This window comes from Conger conger, chromosome 1 (genome assembly GCF_963514075.1).
Source record: "Conger conger chromosome 1, fConCon1.1, whole genome shotgun sequence".
NCBI classification, from domain to species: domain Eukaryota; kingdom Metazoa; phylum Chordata; class Actinopteri; order Anguilliformes; family Congridae; genus Conger; species Conger conger.
Window position 1 is genome coordinate 75,509,919 of NC_083760.1, and position 27,573 is coordinate 75,537,491.

General features: G+C 41.2%; 1 protein-coding gene across 3 annotated transcripts in view; it reads left to right on the forward strand.

Moving 5' to 3' along the window:
* The window catches only part of npr1b (natriuretic peptide receptor 1b), a 57,997-nt gene that overhangs the window by 14,255 nt on the left and 16,169 nt on the right, over positions 1-27,573 (forward strand). For 2 of the 3 annotated variants that reach the window (XM_061257346.1, XM_061257355.1), the window contains 6 exons: positions 2,891-3,078; positions 5,497-5,610; positions 8,212-8,347; positions 25,950-26,044; positions 26,971-27,106; positions 27,336-27,420. In XM_061257346.1, the coding sequence (XP_061113330.1) occupies positions 2,891-3,078; positions 5,497-5,610; positions 8,212-8,347; positions 25,950-26,044; positions 26,971-27,106; positions 27,336-27,420 (754 nt within the window). The remainder of the gene's footprint in view (positions 1-2,890; positions 3,079-5,496; positions 5,611-8,211; positions 8,348-25,949; positions 26,045-26,970; positions 27,107-27,335; positions 27,421-27,573) is intronic. The other variant, XM_061257364.1, reaches the window with a different exon arrangement.

Sequence of the window (27,573 nt, forward strand, 5' to 3'; positions counted from 1 at the left end):
GACAGTGTTCAGTAACTCAGACCGTGATATTGTATGAGTTACACTCTCCGATCCTGTCTCAGCGTTCAGTGACAATGTTCAGTAACTCAGACCGTGATATTGTATGAGTTACAGTCTCCGATCCTGTCTCAGTGTTCAGTGACAGTGTTCAGTAACTCAGACCGTGATATTGTATGAGTTACAGTCTCCGATCCTGTCTCAGCGTTCAGTGACAGTGTTCAGTAACTCAGACCGTGATATTGTATGAGTTACAGTCTCCGATCCTGTCTCAGCGTTCAGTGACAGTGTTCAGTAACCCAGACCCTGATAGCCACGTTGCTTTCTGAATGGCATGTGCCTTCACAGGCAACATTTTGGGAATTCCACTGCAGTTCATAAAAATAAATAAAAATCTTCTTGTGTTTTTGCTCAATTGAACAAAGTCATGTTTGAGGGGTTTGCAGTTTACTTATAGTTTTACTTCTTTGCCTCTGTAAAGTGATCTGTGTTCAATAAAGCAAACAAGCAAGTGCTAGAGACTGGCCATAATTAAGTGATTTTCTGTTGATGTCACGATCAGTCTTTCCACGCAAAGTCTCTATGGATGATGTGTTGCTCACTCTGCTGTGATGCCAAGTCCTTCAGATTCTAGGACCATGGTCCTTGACTTTCTCTGATAAATTAGGTTTCTTCTGTCCCCACCTTTCAAGATTGATCCTGGACCACTGCTGAGCAATTCGTGTGCATTACTGCCTGGGAGTATAATGACACTTTCTGGGGTATCGAGTGAGGTTCCAGTAATCACCTCTGACTGCACTTTAAGGGTGGGGAGAGGACTTGCGTCATAGACAACACGAGGCCTGGATCACTCATAATCTGCATGCGTTTCAGGCACTGGTCAGTTTCCTGACTCCCATTGCTGTGACATGACCTGCCGGCCTCTGGGGCAGTGGCTGTGATCTGTTCTTTGCCTCTTTCCCCCTCCCTTTCTGGTAGAGGTGCACAGGGACATCATTTTTGGACCCTTTTTTTGGAGGGGGGGGGTCTCAGTGTTCACATCCTGCTTAAGCCATTAAACCTGAAACAATAGCACAGGAAAGGAAGCCAAGGCCTCTGGAATGTCATCACACCCCTGGAGACTTCCTGAGCCACTCGTCCCCGCTACACCAAACATGCCACGCGTCCCTTCTCCACCGAATGTGCCATCCCTGGGCTCTACCAAACATGCTGGTCATCTCTGGTCTGCGGAATGTGCTACTCACCCTGCTCTACCTAACATGCTGGTCATCTCTGGTCTGCGGAATGTGCTACTCACCCTGCTCTACCTAACATGCTGGTCATCTCTGGTCTGCGGAATGTGCTACTCACCCTGCTCTACCGATCATGCTACCATAGACATCACTCTATGCAAAATGTGCCACTGCCTCCTGTGGAGATGCATCTCTTTGGTTCAGCCATGTGAATCTGTCTGTCTGTCTGTCTGTCCCATTCTATCTTCACCATCTTTGTTTATCCGATTCTGATCAGCAAGTCTATCTGCTTTGATAGCCAAACCTGTCGGTCTGTCTGTCTGTATCAGCTCACAAAGTGTCTGTTCCTGATGATACGCGTCTCCATGTCTGTCTTGCCGTTCCATTCTATGAGATTGTATATCTTCTGTTTCTCTCTTTTCTTTTTTTCTCCATGTGTATATCTGCAGTCTCTAGGTGTAATGCCACCTAAAGTGTTTATATTGTATTTTCCCAATGTTTGTCCATCAGTTCCTAGCTGGCCTGCCAAAAGCCTGACATACTTCCCTCCACAACATAACACGCCATTGGCCCGGAAATTGGGTCATTAACTGCTTGTAGATTCTTTTGACAGCTTGGAACCTAGGATCTTTTTTAGTTGTTTAAATTATTCTGGGTTGAGGGCAATGGATTGTTATATTTACAGGGTTACAGGGAAGATGCTTCTTTCAGTCACGAAACAAAATAATCTGCAAAAGATGAGGTATTACGCCGGTTTTAAAAAACACTGTTAATATAACTTTCAAGGCCACTGGCTGATAAAAGAGTGCTTTGTGGGAGCACGGCTGAGGACCTGGTCCCTGTAATTACCATATTATGAGAGCTAATTGAGCCAGTGGAGGTTGACACAGAGGAGAGCATCTGTAGTGGCCATTTCAGTGTGATCATTATCGCTCTCAGCGTCAGCAGCGTGACTCATGTTACGGCTGTCGTCTGTGACAAACCGCAGGACCGGGCAGAGGTACAGGCTGCGGGGCCAGGCCAGTGTTGTGCTGTTTGTAGACACAGATGCCTGGTTAATGTCCTCTCCTCATAACATCCATTTTCAGATCATTGCAGCTTGTGTGATTATCACACCAAGACGTACCAACATTTCTTGCAAGTTAGTCCGAGACTATAAGACTATGGTACATGAATACTGTAAGTAGTGGTAAATTAGCTTCTTAGGTACAATTTTATATGACTCTGTATACAAAAGAAATGTAATTACTATGCTAATGTAATATTTGCAGAATGTGTACATGTATGAATGTTTTCCCCTGCTTTGTAAATGTACCTGATTGTTACCATTTCTTCTGGAGCAATAGCAATGGTATTTCTACAAAAACAAAATTTGGAGATTTCAGCTAAACTTAACTTGTCGGACTGTTTATGAAGGGGAAAAAAAAAGTATTTATTTAAAAGTTAAAATCACAGACAAAGCCGATTGAATCATTGATTGTGTCTACGTACTGACTGCCTGACTCAATGCTATAAACTGGAATTCTCAGGAAATTACTAAAATTAATCTTTCTAAATTATTCCTGGCAATGTCTTTTTTGGACAGAATATCATACATTCATAAACTTTAATACAGTTGGTCTATATTTCTTTTTTCTCCCCCCGTGTCTGTTTCTTGGCAGTGGTGTATGTTTGCTGTAGGCAGGACATTTTCCGGCAGCTGATGTTGCACTTCTATAAGTCTGACCTACCACGGGAGGAGTACGTGTTCTTCTACATTGATATTTTTGGGGACAGCTTGGGCTCTGAGCCTGCCTACCCATGGGCGAGACAGGATGCAGATGACCACACTGCCAAGGCTGCCTTCCAGGTAAGAGCGAAAAACTGGCAAGAGCCCAAATCTGTTACACATTAGGCAAGTGGAACAAAATGTTTCACACTGGAGGCTGATGGGAGAACTAAAAACACACCACAAACGTGGCATTTTTGTGGTCTTCAACTGCCATCAAGCAGTCATGTAAACCCTCCCTTTTAAACAGCTCCAAACTTACAATTAATAATGACAAGTAATTAAAATAAATCATATTGTTCAATCAGCCAATAAACGTGCTTATCAAATTACTAACTAATCTTTATATGGAAGTCTGGTTTACTAACCTACAATAACTGAGTTCAGATATTTATCGCCAAATCTTGGTTGGAGCCATCCTCACTGGCATATCTTGGTCACTGGGGTATTTTTCACATTGTTGCTTTGGCCATTCAACTGAAGCAAGCTAAACATCAAAATGTTCATGATTAATAATGTTGCTTAGTTACTAAGAGGAGGACACAGAAGACAGGGGTCAAACAAACATGTGCTTACTCAGTTAAATGATCAGCAAGACAACACAGATTACCTTTAAATTTGAACAGCCTCTTGTGCTGTTTCAGAAACAGCTGGCTCACCAACGGTATAATAAAAATTAACCATTAACAATCTGAAAACAGTGATGTAATGCCCTCTGGTAGCATCTCAACTAATATTTCCATATTTGTTCATGATTTTTTCAACTCATGGCTTCAAAAATCTCTTCAATTTAAAATCCTGCTCCATCTTGTTCTAATAATGCCTGTACATGCAATCCTTTCTCCTCAGTTTATAGCTAACAGCTGTTCAATGTCAGAAAACAAGTTACTTATTATTGTAATATATTTGCACATGCATGCTTTTCAAAATGGAGAAAAATGCCATATCAAAGTATCCCTGGGATATCATTTTAGTGATTTTGAAATCATTTCTACCTCTGAGAAACCCCCAGACAGCGCTAAAACAATCACCATTTTCTGCTGTTACTGCAGTGCAAAGGGTACTGTAAGTGGATGAAAGGATGATCTAAATAGTCTTGCTGGAGCACTTCGGTAATCCATTTCAAAAAGCAGCATTTCCAGAAGGTCAGTATAACACAGCAGACCAAGCACCTCTGTCCTCTCAACTCTGTACCCCTAATCCTTGCAATCTTCAGAAATGAAAGTGAGGTGTGGCATGGACCAAGGCAGTTTATTTAGCCATTCTATCTTTTCAGATCAAAATGCTGAGGTCAGTCTGTCTTTCAGAAATCAGGCTTCGGAACACTGCAATGGCCACGCAGTTTCGAAGGGAAAACAGAATCTATACATTGAATTTACCCCCTCGAAATTTGGAATGAGCTATTGTGTAATTATAGGCTTGTCCCATCACCGTAATAGCATCTTCCATGAATTGTGAGGGTACTCATGTGGCCTCCATAACCCATTCAGCCAGCCACCCTGCAAAGCGCCGGCTGAGCTGTGCTGTGGAGGACCCCCGAACTGGGCCAATCGGCCAGGGATTGCGGGGAACACCCTTCTGACTAGAACCCTGCCCTTTCCTGGGAAACATAATAGGCAATTGTGTGTCACCCCATGTAACTTCCAGTCACAGTCAGCAATGGCACAGAAAAGAATAATCATTTAAATCATAAACGTAAAAAAGTTACCCAACAGGCTCTGGGGCCTTCGGACGGAGGCAGGCCCAGGCTCGGAGTAATGTGCTTTGCATGGCTGACAGAGGACAGAGGAAAATAAAGTCTAGGCTCAAATAACAGATGCCTGACTCAGAGCGGGTATGAGCCCTGTGAGCCCAGGGGGGAGGGGGGGCCTTCTGCAGAGAGACCTCCATGACCTCTGCCTCACAGCTATCAGCCGGGCACCAGCTCAATAAGGCAAGAGACACGTTGGGATGAGGAGAGAACAACTGAAAATAGGTTTTTAGGTAAAGCCAATGGCCGATGAGTTGACGGGGAACAAGTGAAAAATATTGTTTGTGAAATTGTGCTGAATCTGTAATCACTTCGCAAACTACCCCCCTCGTGTGGATGTGATGGATTGGGAAAATCCTTATGAAAGAGGGACAGGGGAACAGAGATCAGTGTACTGTTTCAATAAAGTCCTGCTTGAGCGCTATAACAGAATTAATTTAGCCTTTTTTACATTTGGTTCTTACATTCTCATACAGAGGATAAAGGGGTGGGATTAGCAGCCGTCAGCATTTGAACGTCTGTAGTCATGTAGTCAGGCAATAGCAGACGTTTCTCAGTCTCTGGATTTACAGTTCCTTTAAGTAGTTTCCAGTCTAAAATGGTCCAAGGCTACAACTTTTCTGTCTTTTTGGATTTCCCCCTCCATACCTGCTGTCTTCCCATTGTAAATCAGTTTAATGACAACTGCAGTGCATACTGACCTGCGAGCACACTGACTATTGGTCTTTCTCTCTTTCCCCCTCTCTCAGAGTGTGAAGATCCTGACATACTACGAGCCACAGAATCCTGAGTATAAGAAGTTTGTGTCTGAGCTGAAAGAGGACTCGAAGAGGATGTTCAACTTCACGGTGAAGGACTCACTGGTGAGAGGGATGGGGCAGGGCAGGGCTGGGCTGGGCGGGGCTGAGGCAGGGGTGAAGTAAAGAGAGTTTGAAGGGAAAGAGGAAATGGGAGACATAAAGGGAAACATACATCAAGGGCAGGAGATGACGGCAGAGGGAAGCACTGAGGGAGTGAAAGTCAAGGGGGGGGCACTGCATGTCAAGAGCAAGAAGAACAAGAACAAGCCATTCTAGAGCGAGGGGAGGATTCAGAAATATAAATCAAAGAGCATTTGATGTCTCTGGCTGATGTTGAGAGAACTGTAGGCAGAGAGGAAGGAGACCATGGGCGACAGCGAGTCCGTACTCAGGCCGTACTCCAGGGCTGGGAAGTGGAAGCTGAAGGGAATAATTTACTCAGTGTGGCCTGCCCCCAGTGGGCCAGTGGGAACTTTGTGAGGATCATCACTCAGACTGTCCTATGGAATGTCGCTGGGATCCCAGTGCTTTTAGGTTGACCTTTAGTATGCTATCACCATCCAACACTTGTGAATCAGGGGACAGTTCCTACATGTAGCATGCTGACATCTGCCTGCATCCGGCCCCCGACTCAGCTTAAATTCCTTTCACACAGTTGAGGAGCTAGCCCGTTATGGCCATGTTGCTGCATGCTGTCATTCAATGTAGGGGATGATAAATGTAACTGAAACTGAAACCGATTATGGGGCTTATTATTTTATTATTGCCAGTCGTTTGTGAGCCTGAACATGGCCTGAACTCTGAACTCTCACAGTGGACCAATACCTCCACACAGGCATTTTGAATCTGAAGTGTGCTCTCAGGAAGGGTTCATGCAGGTTCCTCAAACTGCAGGGTTTTATTTGCACTCAGCCCCCTCCACTCTGTAGCACCTGAGCTTTGGTAATTAAGGCCGGATGTTTCTCCAGCACAAATTGTCCCCTCTCCTGAAAAGCACCTAGTGGAAGAACAATCATGACATGATAATGGATTCCCAGAAGTATTCTGGTGCTATTGCATCTATGTTGTAAAACCAGAACTCCCCTTTCAGGAACTCAGCATCTGTTAATCCAATAAATAGTGTTATGACTCATGATATTAGCGCATCTCTGCATATTACAGATTACATCTGGTCATACACACAGGAAAAACAGCATTTGAATACACAATTAAGAACAGATTTGGAATTAGAATAGATGGTGAATAAGAACAAAGATGGATTTGGCTAGTTATGTGATTCATTAGGATTGATTCAATCAGTTGGTTTCAGAACATGCATACTTTGCCTAATTGTGAATTTGTGCTATGGTCAATTTCTCACATGGCACCATTATAAAGGGAAACCAACACAGACATTGTCAGATTTATGAGAAGCAGTTACTTATGTGTAAATATTAGGTGCTGTATTTTGATTTCAGAGGTAAGCACAATGAAATGGGCTGTAAAAGTACTTAAGTACTTGAGTAGTACTTACCTCTGAAATTAAAATAGTTACCTAATAATTGCACAAGTAGCTGGTATTTACCCAGTAAATAAAAGGTAATTAACGGCCCATAAAATTAAGTGTTACCCAAGCAACTTGGCAGCTGAAATCTCCTATGAATGAATGCCACTGAGCAGGAGAGAAAGAGGTAAAGATGTTACTGGCAGGTCAGGTAGTGAAGGACTAAGAGTTAGTATGGCTCCTCTCTCCATATCACACATTGGTGTTTCCAACCTAAAGATTTCACCATCCGATCAATTATTTCAGTAAAAAATAAAATCACAAATTGGCAAATGTACCTAAATAAGTATAGATACAGGGTACTTCCAAACTGGATGCAGACCTCTCTCTGTAGCTGTTCACACACCCCATCTTACCTCCCTCTCTCAGCTCTGGTTTAAAATGGACTGGACGTGTGTGGGCTGGCATGTCAAAGATAATTTAGAACTTGAAGGAAAAAAAAACATTCAATGCCTAATTCATTCACCAGCTAACCTCAGCTGTCCTCTGGCCCCCCATAAAAAACAATGATATTTGCTAGACTGGTATTTTGTTATGGTGGAATGCACTTTTTTTTACCATGCAGTTTAGGCAAACAAATAGAGCTGTGATGAAGAAGGCACCCCGCGCATGGGGTTATTAGCCCCTGCTTCACCCTGAGAGATTTCTCAACACAAAGGCTCCATGATGCAGACCACAGATCAAACTGCTATTGATGTTGGTGTATATCTGGTCACAGTTATGTCTGTAACCAAGGCGTATTGACAGCTTCACGTTGATAAAATTGCAGTTGTGGTATTGGGTCTACATGGGTATTGTGTGGGACCGTATTAAGAGTCAGAAGGAGGAAGTCATTTAACTGTATTTATGCACAGTATGGACAGGGCCTTAGAGTAGCAGAAAAAGAGACAAAGATCAAAAAGTTAATGGAAAAGCTTGAATATCAGACAAAAATAAGATAAGATAACAGCCAAAGATTGCTGCGACAGGAAGATTAGTCCATAAAGGTAGCTGAATCTAAAGCTGGAAGATAGTGTTAATGGGGGAGGAGGGGGAGTGTTAAGGCTTGCAGCGGTTATGCTGGAGAGTAATAGAGGTCACAGGAAAAGGTGTCACCCCCTGCTTCTCATCCCTCCCCACAGAAGAACATAATATCTGGAGACTTCTACGATGGGCTGATGCTCTACAGCCATGTCCTGAATGAAACCATGGCCGAGGAAGAGGGGATTCCTTCAGGAAAAGTCGTAACCAAGAGGATGTGGAACCGCACCTACTACGGTAAGTGAGGACCCCCCCCCCCCTTTCATAAACATATAATTTCTTGGCATGCTCGGTCAGAGATTAACTGGTTAAGTGGTATCAATGTTCAGCTGAGAGACAGTGGCCTAGGCTCGCCATCTTGAGTTCAGTACTAAACCCACCAAACTGCACCACTGGTCTAAGAAGGTCAAAACATCAGGACTCACATAATTCCTGACCTAGAATTATCATAAAATCACTGAAGATAAAGCCTTTCTTTGGCCAGTTGGAGGTCTTTTCTCAAGTGTAACTCATTTCCTGTTATCTTGCATTCGCTGGCTTGGTTTAGAGTGCTCCAGTTACAGTTTGAAAGAATGCAGCCAAATATACGGCATTCCCACAGCACTCCTGTAAATGGTCTCTGTTGAGGTGGTGAGGTCGCATGAACAGCCATGGAAAACTGAAGTTGACTTAATTCCTGAAAATGTATAGCAAGGGGCAGTGGAAAGAGATGAGACGGCCTGGTTATGGAGGGAGAACCAGGTCCTCCGTTTCATATTAGATAAGGGGCGAGAGTGCTTTTGTTTCTTCGCCGTGCTGCATAGTTCATTTGGACTCCCGCTGAAGAGCAGCTGTTTCTTTTCTTTGTCCACACAAACAGACACACATCCAGAACTGCATACGCTGCTGAATCTCTTATTAAGCGCCACCCCACCCCCTTGTTCTCCTTACCCAGTTGCTGGTCCTCTGCCAAGCTGAAAAAAAGAGTCCCTCTCCTTAAGAAAATTCATCCTGTCACTGAACTCTGCGAAAACACTTTCCCAATTCCTCAGTGTAATTGATGAGCCATTTATCTAGTCAGAAGAAGCTCTGGCTTTCTTTCACGCAACATTTCCAACATACTTAAAGCGGGAGAAAGTTCTCTTGTGTGATTTCAATCAGCAATCTATTTTTTTACTCTTTATTTGAATTAAAACTGGGAAATTTTAAACACACTCAAGGGTGTTACTAAGACAAGCCCATACTCCATTGTTGGGACACAGTACCTTGGCAGATCTTGCCAAATAATCTTAAACAGCCATGTTGTTGTGTAATAACCTCTGCAAATAACCGTAACAACCTTAATGTAACAGTGGCCTTGAGAACGCATTCAAAGGCGCATAGAACCATATGTTGAAAAGTATCAATGTTTTTATCTATGCTGTTATGAATGAACATACATACCAAACAGAAGCTTGAGTCAGGAACTTTGAGAATAGAAATATACACTGTACTAAGGGGCTACCAAATTGATTGACCTTTAGAAGGCTGATAAATATTTCATTCAAGGAGATGTCTGTGTGGGGTCTGAGACGACAAAAAAATGCACTGAATAGTAAATATTTCTGAAGAAAGAAAGAGGGCCAGACAGGTCAGGCCTGTGGAGTGTGGGCCTTCTTTGTTTTCCTGTTTGCTTATTCACAGGACTGCAGATGCAGTGTCTCTCTCGTGACAGGGACCCCCACCCCAACACCCCCCTGTATGGCTCCCACCATCCTAGAGCCACGAGGCACTGACACGTGTTTGGCATTATCAATGCCCTGTAAACAGGATGGAGGTTATGGGCCCCAAAGACAGTTGTCATCACTCCCACCTTCCCATCATCCTCTCTGTTTATTGGAACAGAGGAGGGGGTGGGGGTGGGGGTTCCTGGTCTTCCTGTCCGGTCCCATTGCCATGTTTCTGTCCACAGTTGTTTATGCGAAGAGGAACACTGGGTTGTTGGTTCCTGTGTGGGCAAACTCAAGAAATCATTACGCAAGACTGACCTTGTGTTTTCTTCAATAATACATTGTAAATTACAGTACTAACAAACCACAGCATTTAATAATTCAGGTTAATCCCACACTATGTAGCTTGTGTTTACATTTATTTATGTAATTTCTGTCCGTTTTAATGAACACAAGTAAATTCCGTTGCATCCTGTTTACAGCATGCAGTCAGTCATGTAAGGTTTTAATTTGCAGATTGATGGAATATTATATTAGATTAAATTAAATTAAATATGCACTTGTCCTGGATAGTATGGCCAAGAAAATGGAAGGAAATGGACGAGTCACTTTATATTATTGGTGATGATATAGAACAGAACATGAGTAAATATATTTGAATAAGCATGACACAAATGGACTAATTGACTCTAGACAACTATAAAATACAGAAACTGTAAATATAGAGTAAACTATACAATACAGAGCAACTTACGGCACAGCCCGTGTGAGAGTGTGCGCCAGGTATAATCTCATGGCATGTGTGTTTGTGTGTAAAGTGAAAAGCGGTAAAGTCAAAAGGAAAGGCGCTACCTGAGTGCCCTGCAGAGTGGAGGGTTCAGGGCTGCTGTCGAGCGCTTTGCCCCGCACTTATGATCCCAATATGACCACTGCTCCTTCACCGGCTCTTTTCATCTCTCACTGACCGCCCGACTCCTTCCTCTCACTCCTATCTGCAGCCTAAATCTCTTCCATCAATGTGAGCAGTCAGGGCCAAAGTGCAAGTGCCATAACAGCCACTTCACTGAGATAGTGAGGAAGCAAATAATACAGTGAAGGTGGGAATACATGCGCAAGGCATCATCTTCCTCACCATCTATTCCCCCTCCTCCTCCGCGTCCATCGCTTCTTTCATCTCTACTTACTCTCCTGCTCTCTCTACCACTCCTCGGGATGGGATGGGTGCAGTGCCAATTCTGGCCCATGCTGACTGGATCCCTCATTGGGGGAAAACCCCATCAGTCTCTGAAGAACAGGATCACTGACTAAACCCACAAAATTATAAAGAAAAAAAAAACTGAATTATAAACTCTGATAACATCACACTAATGGACAGGGCTTCAAATATTATGAATAGGCCAGCATTAAGTGTGCCAGTCTCCACTACTGTAGTCCATGCTAGGAGATCCTCCAAACCATAACATACAAAAATACTTCTTTAGCGGCCTGGATGTTCAAAATGCACCCACACAAAATGTATTTGTGGCACGTCACGTGGTGCAGTCCATAGGGTGGCCAACTCTCCAGCCACCTCAGTTCAGACCCCCTGCCATGGCATCTATCTGAGCTGTGAGCCCTTCTCTCTCTGCTTTCTCCCTGTTTAGATAACACACAATACTATATACACAGTAAGAAGAGTGGACCTTCCACTCACTTTTTAAAAAGGGGGAGAAAAATGTGTTAGAAGAAGTCAATTCACAATAAGAAAAATTGCATTGCACAAACACTGAATACGTTTTCCATTTTGATATGTTTTCAAATATATTTTCTTCTTCAGAACCATATATGCACTAAATCCATTCAGTGGCAGTGGGCTAATTAGAAAATGGCCTTTGTTGGTGGACTTTTTTTTCAGTATTTTGCTGAACTGACCCATCTCAGTCCAGGTGCTGCCCTACTCATAGGGGTTCTGTGGGTGGGTCTGTGGGCTGTCGGCAGGCAATAAATACAGCCAGGCGATGTCACACGTTCAAAGGAAAGGAGCACACGGGTCAGAGGAAATGCCTAGAAATACACAGCGGTAATTAGGTTACAAGTTATGGACTTTACACATGGTAGGCGGTCATTCCAAAACAATGGCGCTTTCTTGTGTATGCCCTGTTCGCACACTGCTAGTGATAAAATATTTTTATCTTCTGAGAAACAACAGCGGCAACCATCGTGACCAATCTGGGAGGGTAACCTTGACTGCTAATCAAAATATGTCATAAACATACATGGGAAGAAACCTTGCGTCAGCACCTAAGGTCTAAACCTTAACACATAATGATACTCACAGTCCATACCTGTTCCAAATTATACTTAGCACAAGGTTAACATTTAAACATGGTCTTGGTGCCAGTTATCAGAATTAAGTTTCTCCCTCACTCCAAAAAAGTGATGATGATCTACACTTGCTAGGTTGCACTATTCTCTTAAATTAACAACTGTTACAGAAAAACATGACATCATAGCTGTTCAACAGTGTAGTCAAAATTTTCTTCTCCATGATGATGGTAAATATAAACGGTTGGCATTTATATAGCACCTTTATCCAAAGCGCTGTACAATTGATGCTTCTCATTCACCCATTCATACACACACTCACACACCAATGGCGATTGGCTGCCATGCAAGGCACCGACCAGCTCGTCAGGAGCATTTGGGGGTTAGGTGCCTTGCTCAGGGACACTTCGACACAGCCCTGTCGGGGGATCGAACTGGCAACCCTCCGACTGCCATACGAGTGCTCTTACCGCCTGAGCCAATGAGACGACTGCTCTTACTGCCTGAGCCAATGAGACGACTGCTCTTACTGCCTGAGCCAATGAGACGACTGCTCTTACTGCCTGAGCCAATGAGACGACTGCTCTTACTGCCTGAGCCATGTCGCCCCACATGTCATCATAATTTACTTCTGCTGACTATTTGAAATCAAGGCTGCTACTTTACAGTTGTGATCCTCCGGATTGTAATTTGTTTTTTGTTAGTTTTTTTAAGAATGTCCAGAGCAGTCATGCACTCTGGCACTTGTTGCTTATATGAGACAATCCTGAACTGTCACGCACTCAAGTGTGAATGGGCTCATATGTAGATCTTGAGATGGAATAAACATTTAAATCAATTAAATTCCCTCATTCTTTCAGCCAAGGAATTCAACCCAGGCGAGCTGATGTCTTTTCGACTGGGAATGCTGATCAGAAGGGTTAATGGGTCAGGACTTTTCTAGTCTTGTACACTACAGCATGATTGTAATATAAAATACGGCATTCCTAATGACTAGGAATAGGTGGAGAGAAAGGGGGAAATGAGTATTTAATAGCTAATCACAATTATACAGACTTTATAGCTTATTCTCCTTTAAAAGGGAATACTGCAGCATGCCATTTGATTTAATAGAGTTGGTCATACCATTGTTTTGTTTCCATTGTCGCCTGTTACCACCACGACAGTTACGATGTTTGCAGTGTCAACAGTGCTGTTCATCTGCTGTTCTCTATACAGGAGGCTTCTGACCTTGTGACAGTTTCATCGCATACCACTTAGCGTGCGCAACGGCTGTTAGTATTGTGTTTTGGAAAAACCTCAGTCTTGGACTGCAGACAAAGTCCAGGCACTGATATTTTATCTGGGATCATACCAGCATAACACTGCAGTTGACTGGCTGAGTTCCGTTATGAATTACACACATTTTAATTTGAGCGCAAAGCAAGTACAGTCACTAACCTCTGCATCGTTTCACATGTGTTCATTCTGAACAAGAACGCTTGAATCATTTCAGAGGTTGGGTTGGGGGGTTAAAAAAACACAGCGATGCTCTGATTCAGATCTTATTCTCTCTAACACCACATATTGATCATCCAATATTGATCATCCATCACTGTGCACCAAGCTACTCTGGTTTAGAGGCATGGGAATTGTTATATTTTGTCACTTTCCTGGGTGTACAGATTATTTTATCCACTATCTTTTACCAGGAATTTACCAGAGGCCTCTTTCATTTTGCTTTACAATAGAGGAGGACTATCAGTACTGAGGGACTTGCTGACATTTAAAAGGTGCCCCTGGTTCCGAGCCTCAAGTCAAAACAACAAGTATACACGCAAATCCCCAAATGTGTTCTTCCATACTTGACAGAACCCAGATTTGGAGTGTGCACTAATTTCATGCCCTCAACCTTCACGAAAATCATTGCACCAAACATGGCGATCATTTTCTTTTTGTGACTACTGGTAAAGCCATGTAATCATTTGTTTATGGATGTAACCAGTGTAAAGTAACTAAATAACAAAGTTAGTATGACCCTAGTCACAGCATATTCAAGCTGCTATGCTTGGCCACCAAGTCCTACAGGCTACTAGGTCACATTCAGTTCCAGCTCAGGCTAGGCGTGTTCCAGTTCTCCTGTGGAAAAGGTATGCTGCCTTTTCCCAGAGCTGCAAGGAGAATGGTCCGTTGCATTGTTTAGTCCTTCTCAAATGCACTTGAAGCTCAGGAGTGTGGAAGCTTTCACAATGTGTCACAGCAACAGCAGAATTGGGAGAACACGCAGACCCCCTCCTTCCCCTTGGGAATAGGCCACACAAGGTCACTTTCACAGCTGCTTGAAAGGCCAATGAATCCTTCGTTATGTATATTAGTTAGCTTATCTGGCAATATGGAAGTCCGTCCATTTTTGATACCAACCATTTTCCATTTCATGTGAGCAAATACAGGTGTGTGTGGCAGCAGTAACACCTTTTAACCAGAAAGCTTGAATGCTGGGCAAGGCATAACTACTGTAGCCTTTAGCATGGTACCCAGTAGACTGTATCTAATAACGATCAGGTCTTTGCAGAAACTTGTTAGCGTCTACGATGCTGCCCAGTGCTGAAGCACTTTGCTGAGTGGCACAATGCCAATCTCTCCTATTCATGTGTCAGTCACCTTCAGCACATCTACACTAGTCCAGTCCACATGGTGTCCACACCTATACGGACAAACAAGGCCGAAAATTGAAAGTGAGGAGGTGGAATCTCTGGGTGATTCAGCCAGCCCATGTCCTTGTCCCTAGCGCTCTCCCTTTTCCAGACGGACCTGAATCACAAATCCCTTCTCCATATTAGATTTTTAGCCAGCTGTGTCTGTGCAATGCATTTGCCTCTTCCATTGTGGATATAAATGCTTGCACATTTACTGAATATGAGACAGGACAGGAGTTGACAATAGTTTGACAATGGGATTCACCTTGTACACCTCACATAATTGTTTCACTGTAAACATTACGTTACTACTCTCAGGATATTTTTTGTCTACTAAACAGTACTATACTGGTGAAAAAATATTTTGATCAATTTTTTGATGTCACAAGAGATCTCTGGCAAGGCGGGAGAAAACATATTGCATCTGTCTTCAATCTGTTTAAGCTTGACTTTTTTCCATCAGCATCTGTTTCTTCTTTTGCTTATAGTAGTTAATCTTATAGCATAGCAGTTATTTGCTCAACCCCCCATTAATTCTCAACCCCTCATTCTAGTTATGGTGGACCAGAGAGAGCTTTTCTTACTTTAAATCATTCCTCCTCATAATTAAAAATGCTGAAGTGTGCAAAAGTAAAAGGACCACAGCTGCAAAAAAAAACAACTTTTAATGTAGTTATCTGCCTTCTCACCCACCATCAGTCAGTAATAAATACCATTTGAATTATGACTATCATATGTGAGCGTAATTGGTGGGTGCACTCTTTTTGTTTTGCAGAATACAGGTAGCCAGTGCACTCAGGCATGAAGACATGCATAACACAGCTGTTGGCTGTTCTGGTTGGTTGCACACCTGAACTTACAGCATACTGCAGGCTTCTGGCGAATGGCTGGATGAACCCTTATGCATTAAACTGCGATGCTAAAATAGATCCTGAAACGGGGCATTGGCCATCCCATTACCCTACTTTCCTTGACTCGGGCTTGGAGACCTGAAGTCATTGTCTGGGTTTGCATGCTGCTCTACACCAGCGGCTCAAAAGTTTCCTCCTGGGCACCCATATGTATGCTGGTTTCATTCACAACTGCAATGCCACAATCTTAAACAGGATAATTTACCCTTCAGCCACATTATGTCAGAGATAGCTATGCGTGCCAAGAGGAATGAAAGGCCCATATTCACACTGTGCTCATTGTGCTACGCTGCCGGCTGCATGTATTTGGACAGTGATGCAATTTCTGTTGTTTTGGACCTGTACTCCAGCACATTAGATTTGAAATAAAACAAAGAACATGAGGTTAACATGCAGACTGTCAGTTTCAATTTGCACTTATTTAGAGGCAAAAAACTTATTTAGAGTCCAAATGCAAATTCCACACCTAGAATCAACTCCAGACCTTTTGTTAGCTTTCTTGTGCATGAGGTAATGATGCAAAGACTCACAGCTGACCCAGAAACAGCTGGGCAGCTAATTGCCCAATACTTTTCCTGCCCTAAAATGGGGAATTATGTATAAAAATGAAGGGCTGTAATTCCTAAATGGATCACCCAATATGGATGCAAATATGCGTAATTAAAACTGGTAGTCCATACTTTAATGTGCCCACAGCACTGTATATTGTAAATATAGGAATTTAGGAAAATATTTTTTCATTGATTCATTTAAAAGATGGCAAAATCAACAGGTCCCATTGGTGAAAGTGTGAACACGTGGACACTAAAGCGATTTGGTAAATAATTCAAAACAAAGCAAATGATATTATGTTAATAGCATTAAGAAAAAATTATGAAAGAACTTGTGTTCACTCAAGTGTTTGGGGTTTGAGAACCACTACTATATACAACACATCCAGTTAATGTTTCATCTTCCATCAGCTTTTGGGGGTGTTCTAGCGCACTCTCCTCTGAAATTCATGTAGCCAGCTGCCACTGCTTTTTATGCAGCAATTAATTCAGCATCTAACTTTTTTATTGTTTGGTTGTTGTTTGTTGCTAATTAGTGTTAATTGTTTTTAAAGATCCATATGTGGCAGTCTGCAGTTGAAGGCTTGTTGTGCAGAAATGCATCAGTGATTAGCAGCTGTGGTCTCAGACAAAATTAATCAACTGTAGGTGCAGAGGGAAATAAGGCTTGGTGAGAATGAAACCTTGTTTGTATGTCAAGTTTTAAACCTCCGACGAGAGTGCCATTCAACTCAGTAATCACAGCCGGCTGCAGCGGTTGAAAATCAAAATATTTTTCACTGAATTCAACCAAGACAATGTTCCATTTTTTCTCAGAATGAAGCAACAAAAACATGCTCTTAATAACAGATCAGTGTCTGCTCGGGGCTGGGATGAAAGTACTGTATTCCCATTCAAATCTAATGAGATGTAATTAACTGCACAGAATGGAGAGCTAATGACTTGGATGAATGTGTTTCCATCAAAGGATTTACTCTTCTTGGTGCTTCCTGTACTTTTAAGCCACACAATGGTGAACAAAATAAAATTGGACAATTATCAACATGCAAGAGAAATGGATGAAAGGTAATTATTACATCTGCAAGTTCTCATATAATTTACAGCAGCTTGCTTTGAGAGGAGAGAGTGACATCATTCCATACCCTACACTCAAACAAAAAGCAAGAAGGCCGGGAAGAATGTGGCACACTGAAACTTCAACATTTACCTTGAACTTTATTAGCAATTCCATTCATAATTCTACCTACAGTAGACTAATGCTGCAATCAGTACTAATAGTCACATACCGTATATTTCCATGAGTAAATACTGATTTCGCCTTTGAAACTGTGTCCTTTTTAACAAAGTTAATTCATACAACAGCAACAATGTGTTTGAAGTTTCTAAGCCTTTCCTCAAAAATAAAAGTTAACATTATTATATATAAACCTTCACAAACTAGCCACTACATTTTGCTAAATAGTTGCACAATGTTAGCTAACTTACATGTATCATGCAGTTTGAAATAGCTGTTTTGTTGGATGCAGTAATTGCAAGGTGCTTCCATTCTAATGAGGTAGTTAATGTCTCCCTTTCTTGAATTGATTAATCATGTAGCTGCACTATTTGACATATTTTGGATATTTTGTACAATGTGTAAATCATTAATCTATCAATTTATGAAATGCGTTCTTTGAACAATGTTTACATTTAATTGTACTTACAATTATTGGTCAGGTGGGATTGTCATAAACCATAATAACCATAGCAGAAAAATGTATGTTCTTCAATAATACTTTGAGGTATAGTATTTTGTTAATACCTTCTATACCTTGTTGATCTTGGCACTGCTCATAGAAATAGAGACAAAAAGGCACATAATTAATCTAAAATTCAGTAACCATAAAGGATGGTGTTCATGCTTTGTAAATAGAATCCCTTATTGATAAGTAGCTTTCTGGTAGACCTTGTTGTCCAATCCCTAGCTATCGTACCTATACCCTTATGCAATTTAATAGCATACTAATTAGAACACACCTGTTACTTTTCCACAAATGGGCAAATGCCTACTGATATAGGCTACTCCACAGTTTCCCTTAGATGAGAAAACACTATCCACCATTTTTAAAAGTAATATATTCCATAAGTAAAACATTATAAGGAGTCAACAAGTCAAACTAATCTGATTGGCTCTATTGCTCCACATTTCCCAGCAGACCTTTTGTGCAGTTTCCATAAGAAACCCCAAAGGCACTGTGGGACACATCTGGAGTTCCACCCCAGGAAGTTTCACCCCAGTAAAACACTGTGACGATGAGGCTAATGGTGAATTTAACAAAGTAATAACATGCCGTGGTGGATATTAAATTGCTGCTGTCAAAGTATATTACTCAGAGTGCCAGTAATCATTTTGTTATTTTCACCCTTGGCTGAATAATTTTCTAAAATGTAATTTTGTAAAATCACACCCTATCACAGATCATGTTTTTGGATATACTTTTGTACCCTTATCAGTTTTTTAGTTTTTTGTTTTTTTTGTGATGGGTAATAAGGCATGTGAACCAGTTCTGGCCACAACAGTCCCATATGTACTGTAAATATACGCTCAGTGAGCACTTTATTAGGTATTTATTAGTCCTATTTTTTACTGTATTAAGTCTTCTGCTGCTATAGCCTATCCACTTAAGGTGAACGCGTTGTGTGTTCAGAGATGCTCTTCTGCATATCATTGTTGTAATGTGTGGTTATTTGCATTACTGTCACCTTCCTGGCCCTACTCCTCAGACCTCTCTCATTAACAACTCGTTTCTGCCGGCAGAACTGCTGCTCACTGGACGTTTTTAGTTTTTCACACCATTCTTTGCAACGTCTACAGACTGTTGTGTGTGAAAATCCCAGGGGATCAGCAGTTTCTGAGATACTCAAAACACCCTGTCTGGCACCAGCAATCATTCAAAGTCACTTAGATCACATTTCTTCCCCATTCTGACATTTGGTGAACAACTGAACCTCTTGACCACATCTGCAGGCTTTTATGCATTTAGTTGCTGCCAGATGATTGGCTGATTAAATAATTGCATTAACAAGCTGGTGTACAGGTCTACCTAATAAAGTGGTCACTGAGTGTATGTGCAAATTAGCCAACTGGCTTTTAAACATATAACTATATTCCTGTCATATTGTTTCATGAGAACTGTAAGGACAGCAGCCAATATACAGAATTTTTAACAGACATCATGAAATTGCTAGCTTAACATTTAATTACGATCGAAATTGGGGAGAGATTTATGCTGCCTGAAAAGTGCAAACCATGCAGAAATGAGGCAAGCAGGTCAGATATGTTGTGCCTATTGTTGAAGAACACTAGGCATGACAAAGAATATGCCATTTGTGCTCTAGCCACAGCCACAAGCAGACAATCAGTGTGGAAGTAGGTGATCTGAGCTACTCAGGCATTCTGCCAATCAAATACTATTCATTAATGCGCAGGCCTCTCTTTACCTCCTTTCTGAACCCATTGGAGGCTGTGAGAGCCTGTGCCTGACACTGACAGTTGGAGAAATGCCAGCAGCGCCCTGGAGGGAATCTTGAGGCCTCTCCCCTGAAGTGAGGCTTCGGTTAGCCCTGGGAACTAGACCCTGTGGTCAGCTGGTTGCGGTAGTCCTCCCCCTCCCTGGATAACAGCGTACCCCTCCTTTCCGTTCCCATCTGCCCTGCCAGAGCACTCTTCCCAGGCTCCGCGATCAGCCGCTGTCCCACAGGTGAAATCATAGGGACTACGCATGTCTACATTATCCCACAGTGCTGTACTCTACATCAGGCCAGTGGACACCTTACCATATCTCACTCTTCATTTTATTAGAACTAATGCTATGCAAAATAATTTTGGGGAAATAATGGGAAAACAGATGTACAGTAAAAGTGAAAATGACATTGTCAGTCAATGCAGTTGATTTTATAAGCATCAGTATTATCCCTATTCTGACTCCATGTTTAAGTCTGAGTTGTAATTTAAGTTTCAGTAAGTTTCTTACTGTTTAGTCTTTTGGATGTTTTAAAGACACGCTGAAGCGGAAGTTAGAGCAGCACTAGATTCCGTGATATGAAGTATGTGCGAGGGGAACGGATCTTTCGGGGGGAATTTTTGGAGGGTTTAATGAGGAGGGGGAAGGAGAGTCATAGCCTGTGGTTCTGGGGGGAAGAATATGCGCCGCTGCTTGAAAAGATATTGACTGGAGGGGAACAGAAAATTTACATTAATTTCATCTAAATACATGTCCGCTGGTATGCGATGACGTGGATGGAAAAAAATGTTGGTGTGAAAATACACACCAATACAAGTATTACAATCTCATCCAGTTTATATAATATAAGAAATGTTCATATGGTTATGAAGAATTGTCTAAATTGAGGGAAAAATTCATTTAAATTTTGTCTTTAAAGTAAAATTATCTGTGCTATCAGCTCAAGAAATAAAGCATTCTCTATCACTGGTTATTTACATTAATAGTCTGTCCTGTGTGCCACTCCTCGTTATGCACCTCATCACAGGATATTTCTGGCCCTGTAAATAACTGGTCAATTATCTCCAAGGTGGCCCCTGCAAATACCATCTAATTTCACCTCATCAGTCGGTCTTTAAATGGTCCCACGCTGCTCAGCTGTTTTATAATGAATTCTTTTTTTGCCTTTGGTGAATGTACCTTCAGCTTTTTGTGTCAAACTGTGCATGACTACCTTTGCACAGAATGTACATTTTAAGTGTGAACAGTGACTGCATTGAGGTGAAAGTGGCGTGGCTAAACAAGCTTGCGATCAGCTGTACTGCCTCATGAGGATCTCACTTCGTGTTGATCAATACAGACTACAGTCTGTGGAGAAACACAGGAAAATCAATGCATCGGTAAATAAATAGCAAGAAATAGCAAACCCAAAGGCTGAAATGTTCTCTAGTAGTATTATATGTACTGTTCTTTACACAGAAAATTTTTTAATTCTACACATAAACATACATACATGATACATCTGTCGCAATGATTAATGACAGTATTAGTCTATCAAAATGCTCCTGATAAAGATGTAAAGCGTCATGCATTTAGCATTTTTAAAATTAATAACAAAATCAGTGGAATTAAGGACTGATAATTATACTGCAAAAATCTTCTATGAAAAAAATATAATCATCAAAATATAGTATACAGTACAGTGAAAGGCATAAAATATTTTTGCTTCCATACAGTTTTTATAGTTTAATTGCACTGACATGTATAATATCTAGCTCTTAGTCGTCATGCACTAATGTGGCACATGCACTATTGCAACAAGAGCAGCTGGTGAATATGATTATGGACTGTATGTTATATACTTTCTATCTGGACACACAGTTCACTGTATCTATCCTATGTTGAGAGGTCGAAAAAGAATGATGACAACATACAAAAACATTGATAATTTTAACAACCTTAATGTTTTACATACAGTATATCATAACAGTGATGGCCCAAATGGATGAAAACAGGAGGTTTCTGAAATATGTTATCTACTCGTGCCAGATATCAAACCCCAATTTCCTGTTATGCTACATTTATGGGGACAGACCTTCATCACCTCATTCCTTTGCACTTTTGAGGACACTTATGGGCAGGTTTCAATCTATCAGCTGTGCCTTACACGAAGCCAGACTTGGTCATACTGTGACCAAGACTTACCAATAATCTCTGCACAAACAGGACTTCACCTGTGTCTGACGTGTTAATGCCTGTACGCCTCCATGTGACCTAATTAGGTCTCTACCCTAGACTGTGTACGATATATGTTTTCTCCACTTATCTGGCCCATGCCTGGATTTCTTCCTCCTGGCAAATGTAACCACTATATAGTATATCCCTTCCAGGTGATGACCACCTGAACAAGTGACTCTTTGGGGGATAATAGGCAATGCTGGTCCACAGGCCCAGTAGTTATATTTTCAAAATCCATTTTTATGAAGCTGTATTTGCTCTTATACAGGCTCTGTCTGTAAATCTCCCATTCTTTCAGAAATACATGACTGGGAGTCATATTCGCATTGTTTCTATTTTAATCTGGAAATTGAAACACTTCAGAGATGTATTGTCCAGGTTATTACTGTCGACTCACTTTCACAGAAGAATCAGTCTTGAGTAAGACTCAAGTAATCAGACTCGAGTAAGCAGTCTTGTTAAATACAAGGACCCTCTCTATGCAATGGCAGATCATACAAATTCTGCTCATTTAGTCCATTCAAATCTGGCCATTTCCAAATTCGACATGGACATTAGTGCCTTATCTTGGAACGTCAATCTATAACATTAATATATATTAATATATTGTGCAAGAACATTTCCGTATTCTTATCATCGATCCGAACAAAAATGTCGTATTCAAAAACGCACCTAACTTCAGAGAACTGTCCGAAATGAAGATGTCCGTTATAATACAACATACACGGTACTGTACCTGGGTACTGACGGATAGATGTCAAATCGGGTTAACAAGAGCATGGGACGACTAATTGGGTAGACTGTGGTTCCTTCGTTTTCACAAAACAGTAATATGGCGGACCTTCGCTAAACTTTTGATGACCTTTCTCCTAAACAATCCACTGAAATATACGGTTCTGAAAACATGTATGATGCGAGAAATAAGCAATGCAGTTGCTGAATCTTGATTCATATTTGATCTGCAACGTCTATTTTGAAAGTTTGATCCCTGTTCGCCGAGCTGTGCTAATATGCACTGCAAGGCTCGTGTTTACATGACTCATACGACGGGTCGGGAACACACATAAAAATTATAAATAAAAGAAAATTTGTGAATGGCTAAATTCTCTTAAATCACTGGTTTTAAGGAATTTAAGTGATTTAAGAACAAATCTGTGCAAGTGGCTTCTGTATGAGGCCCAATGTGTGTTGATATGGCAACGCACGGTCATCATAGAACACGGAATTGAATATAAGGCAAATTATTACCAAACTGCATAAAATAATTGAGAGACAGTGTAATACAAGTGATGGGAGTCAACTTTTTTAAATGTTAATATACAGTATTCAGTACAGTAGTTCATTCAAGACAAGTTTAGATTTTTGTTTTCCCTGTAAGAAAATTTTTATTTTGGGATTCAATACTATTTTAAATTGTTTCTACTCACGTCATAAGATAATTGAACACATTAAATCCAATCATGTTCTGTAGGTACTGTAATCAGTCTATGAATGCTAATATTGTTTCTCACTTTGACAGTATTTTTCAGGTGAACAGTGCATTTCTGGAAGTATTTTGTTATACATTGCTAAGAGTCCAGCAATGTCAATTGTTGCCTTAAGCTATTTGATAGCCATCTTTGGAGTCACTGAGTAACTATCGACAGTTGAGCACAAGGTCTGCTGTACTGCCTCAAGGATTGTTAGTGCCATGGGGTACGTCATCAATTTTTTTCCGAGTTAACGTGTAGAAGATTCGACTTTGTCCAATATTTTATGTCTTAAAGACACAGTTCAAGCTATAGATCTGTAAATCATAATTTGTTTCCACTGTAAATATACCCCTTTGTTTAAAACAGCAACATGAACAGTGTAAATGACAGTCCTATGACAGAATCTTGTTTAGTGCTGTACTTTCTAACGCTTGAAATTTTGCAACAAACTGCGTAAACTGAAATGAGATGTATTAGATTCTGTTCTTTAGCTACAACTACTAAGATATGAAACTTGAGGAATGGCTGAAAGCTATTAACTTTTTTCAGTAGGCTATAATCTGTCAAGCTACAAACGTCTCAAATATTTTTGATAAAGAAGGGAGACATGATGTTGACACGTACATTTGATGATTATCTAAGGTTAGGTTTTTTGAGTCACGTTTGGCTTTGTTCAGAGCTGACATAATGAATTAAGCAGAATATATAAATTCATATGGACATATTCAATGCCCAGATTCGATAAGAAAACTCGATATGAGAATATGAGAAATAACTGCTTTACTTCATATGGCATAGGAAAAAGATCTTTCACAAGCATTGTATAGGATTATATAAACAGGTTGATGTTTCAGAACATTTTTCAAGCCCGGAACATTTTTACAGTTCATTTGGCATTATATTAGACAAATAATCAATCCAATCTGTTGGAGAAATATGAGACCCCATGTAAAAGCATAGCAGTGAATGCTTAAATACATCTAGTGTGTGTTTACAACAACTAGCTCTTTGTTACAACGGTGGGTTTGTAGAATACATTATATGTTATAAAATGCTGGTTATTAAATCTGAGTCAGATACACTGTGACATTTTGAGCCAAACTGCCATCACTGTAGCCTGATGGCAGGAAACCATGATTTTATGCAAAAGTGTACCAACCCAGCTATGATCAAACACTGGCATGATGCAATCTGGCACACCAGGAGAAATGCTGCTAATATAGTTAGCCCTAAGCACAGTGAACTGTATGTCGTAGTGTTTTGGAATGGGTGAATATGGTAAGGTAGCGTTGTTTGTAACTTTGCAGAAGCTATTTACAAAGACCTCCTTCCTCCTATCTCCTATCCACTCTTCTGGCTAATTAACACAGCGGATTAGCATCATTTCCCCTCAGCTAGTCAGCTAGGTTTATGTGGCTAAATATTGAATACGTGGTCCTCTGTGTTTGGTAGTAAATCATATTCATCTCACCTTCCACCCACATATCTCAGTGTTCACCTGCCTCAGACCAAGTGCAATCTCCTTAAAATGTACGCAGTTAATGATTCAGCATATTCATCCTAAACAAACGATAAGCCATTGATGAAAACCAGCAAAATCTTCATCAGTCGAGCAGATTCTGAGCCTTACAACCTTTACCTTCCTGAGCCTTCTCCTGCTTCGTCTAGTATGTGATATTTCCCCAACTTCCCCCCCTCTCTCTCTCTCATATATTATTTCCCATGATATCAACCTGCTCAGCCATAAATGTCAAGCCTCTAGTGTCCTCTGTGTTTTGGTTATCATAAAAACATACGCTGCCCTCACAGCTGCACAGGGTAATGTGTGAGGCTCCGAGCTGAAGTGACTGTGTTTGTGGTAATTCCAAAAAGCATGGCTCGAATATCTTGAAAGAGCTTTCAGGAGACTGAAGTTGAGCTCTTTGTTGTGAGTTTAAAAAGGAAGTCATACCTATGGTGAAGTATGATGGTACAGTTGCTGATGTAACAGGCTTGTCTTCCATCTGCTGGTACTGGGGCCCAAGCTTAGTCAATGGAATCAACAAGGAAGATATTTGGTCGCAAACCTTTTTTGTTCCTTTAATTCCGCAACTAAATGAAATTAGGTTCAATTTCAGGCTTCTCAAAGAACTCCTCTTTATTAAAATGTGTTTTGTTACAGTTATTATTGGTAATTGTGAAGCCTATAGCCTGGTGGTTAAGGTACATGACTAGGACCTGAAAGGTTTGTGGCTCGAGTCCTGGTGTAGTCACAATAAGGTCTGCACAGTTGTTGGGCCCTTGAGAAAGGCCCTTAATCCCGCATTACAATCCCCACTGCTCCAGGAGCGATTGTCCCTTGCTTAGTCTAATCAACTGTCAGTCGGTTTGAATAAAAGTTTCAGCTAAATAATTAATATAACTAAAATGGTCCACAATTCGCTTTGAATGCAGATGACACAGGGCTTGTTGTGCACAGAAGCAGTTGTTTGTTTATTTATTTATTTATATTCTGTCGCTCTGTTTCTCCCCTCCCCAGGAGTCACAGGGTCGGTCCAGATAGATGAAAATGGCGATCGAGAGAGTGATTTTGCGCTGTGGGACATGACTAACATTGACACTGGCGTCTTCCAGGTATCTGTCCGTCTCCTTGATATTGTACGACTAATACTTCCTGATACACCATCAACAGATAATTCAAAGGTGCATACATACTCTCTCTCTCTTTTATCTCACTCTCTATATCTTTCAAATACACATATATGTATGCAAGCACACACACACACAAGAAAACACTGTGTTCTTGTTTAATCACCAGCTTCCTGAAAAACAGAATCCTCACAGGCAAATATGAGCATTAATATTCAATGTCCACACCTTTTAATTATTACTTGGCTCAGCACTGCCTGGGAATGGTGATGCTTTTTTAGAATCAGAACCTAATTACATTCTTGCTCACATATCGAAGGACTTTCTCATTATATCCCCAGCTTAAAGCCTTGTGACTGCTCTTAAGCCTATGTTATAATTAGCATCTCATATTTATTCCTCGGTTGTTGTATGCATTGTATTGAAAGCCTCTTGACTGGTTTTTGAAAGGTCAGCCATCACAGTACAGGGAAAAGGCTGTTAATCCGCTCCAGTAAACACTGTGTGGCAGGGGAGTGGATATTGGGCTTTTCTTGCCCATGCCTTTTGAGTGCAGCAGGCCAAACTTCATTATCTTTACTGTCCTGTCTCATGTGCATATCTATACCCGCTTCACCATCTTCCTTTAATATTGCGCAAAATGCTTGATTTTGTTCTGTAATCCCAAATGTGTATTCAGTGTCTGGTCTGTTTTTTCTAAATTGTGCTTCTGTTTCAATGCTTAGTATCCTCATGTTCCCTCTGTTCACTAACAGATTTTGTACCTTTTCAGTTGCCCTTAGGTAGGGTTTCACCAGCTTTTAACTCCTCAGTCCTTATCCCAGTACTTATTACCCACATGCCCCACAGTCATACAGGCACATCTACATCCATCCTGATGTTTGTCCTCCTCCACCCCATCTTTCTGCCAGATAGTGTCTGTCTATAACGGCTCCCAGAAGCTGATGACATCAATGCCAGGAAAGAGTGTCCAGTGGCCAGGGGGAACCGTACCTCGTGATGTGCCATTCTGTGGCTTCAAGAATGACAACCCAGCCTGCATAACACGTCTGTAGACCCACCGCCTCCCTTCCTGTTGCCAACATGTGTAAAATGGTCCCAGTCTCTGTATTATTGCTATTAACCCTCAGTGTTCTGCTGCCGTTGTCTGTACAGTGATTTACTGAGAAAATGTTAATGGAGCAAAGAGCAGCTTGTCTGTTCAATGGCCAACACCTCACGACATTTCTTAAAAGCAAAGGAAACTAACGACTGTTTTCCTCCCTTTTGTTATCAGGGACCATCCCTATGCACCAGATGGTCTTCATTGTTTTGTTCTTCGTCTTTGTCATTATCATCACCATCGCTGCATTCGTATACAGGTCAGTGTGCCCTGTCCAACAGGTTTTTGTTCTTTCTAAATCCCAAAAGTATAATTTACGTTCATTTACATCAATAAACTGCTATATTCCGACCCCCTCTCTAAATGTATAATGTTTTGGGGAGTTTTGTGTCTGCGTGTGCGCACATGTGTG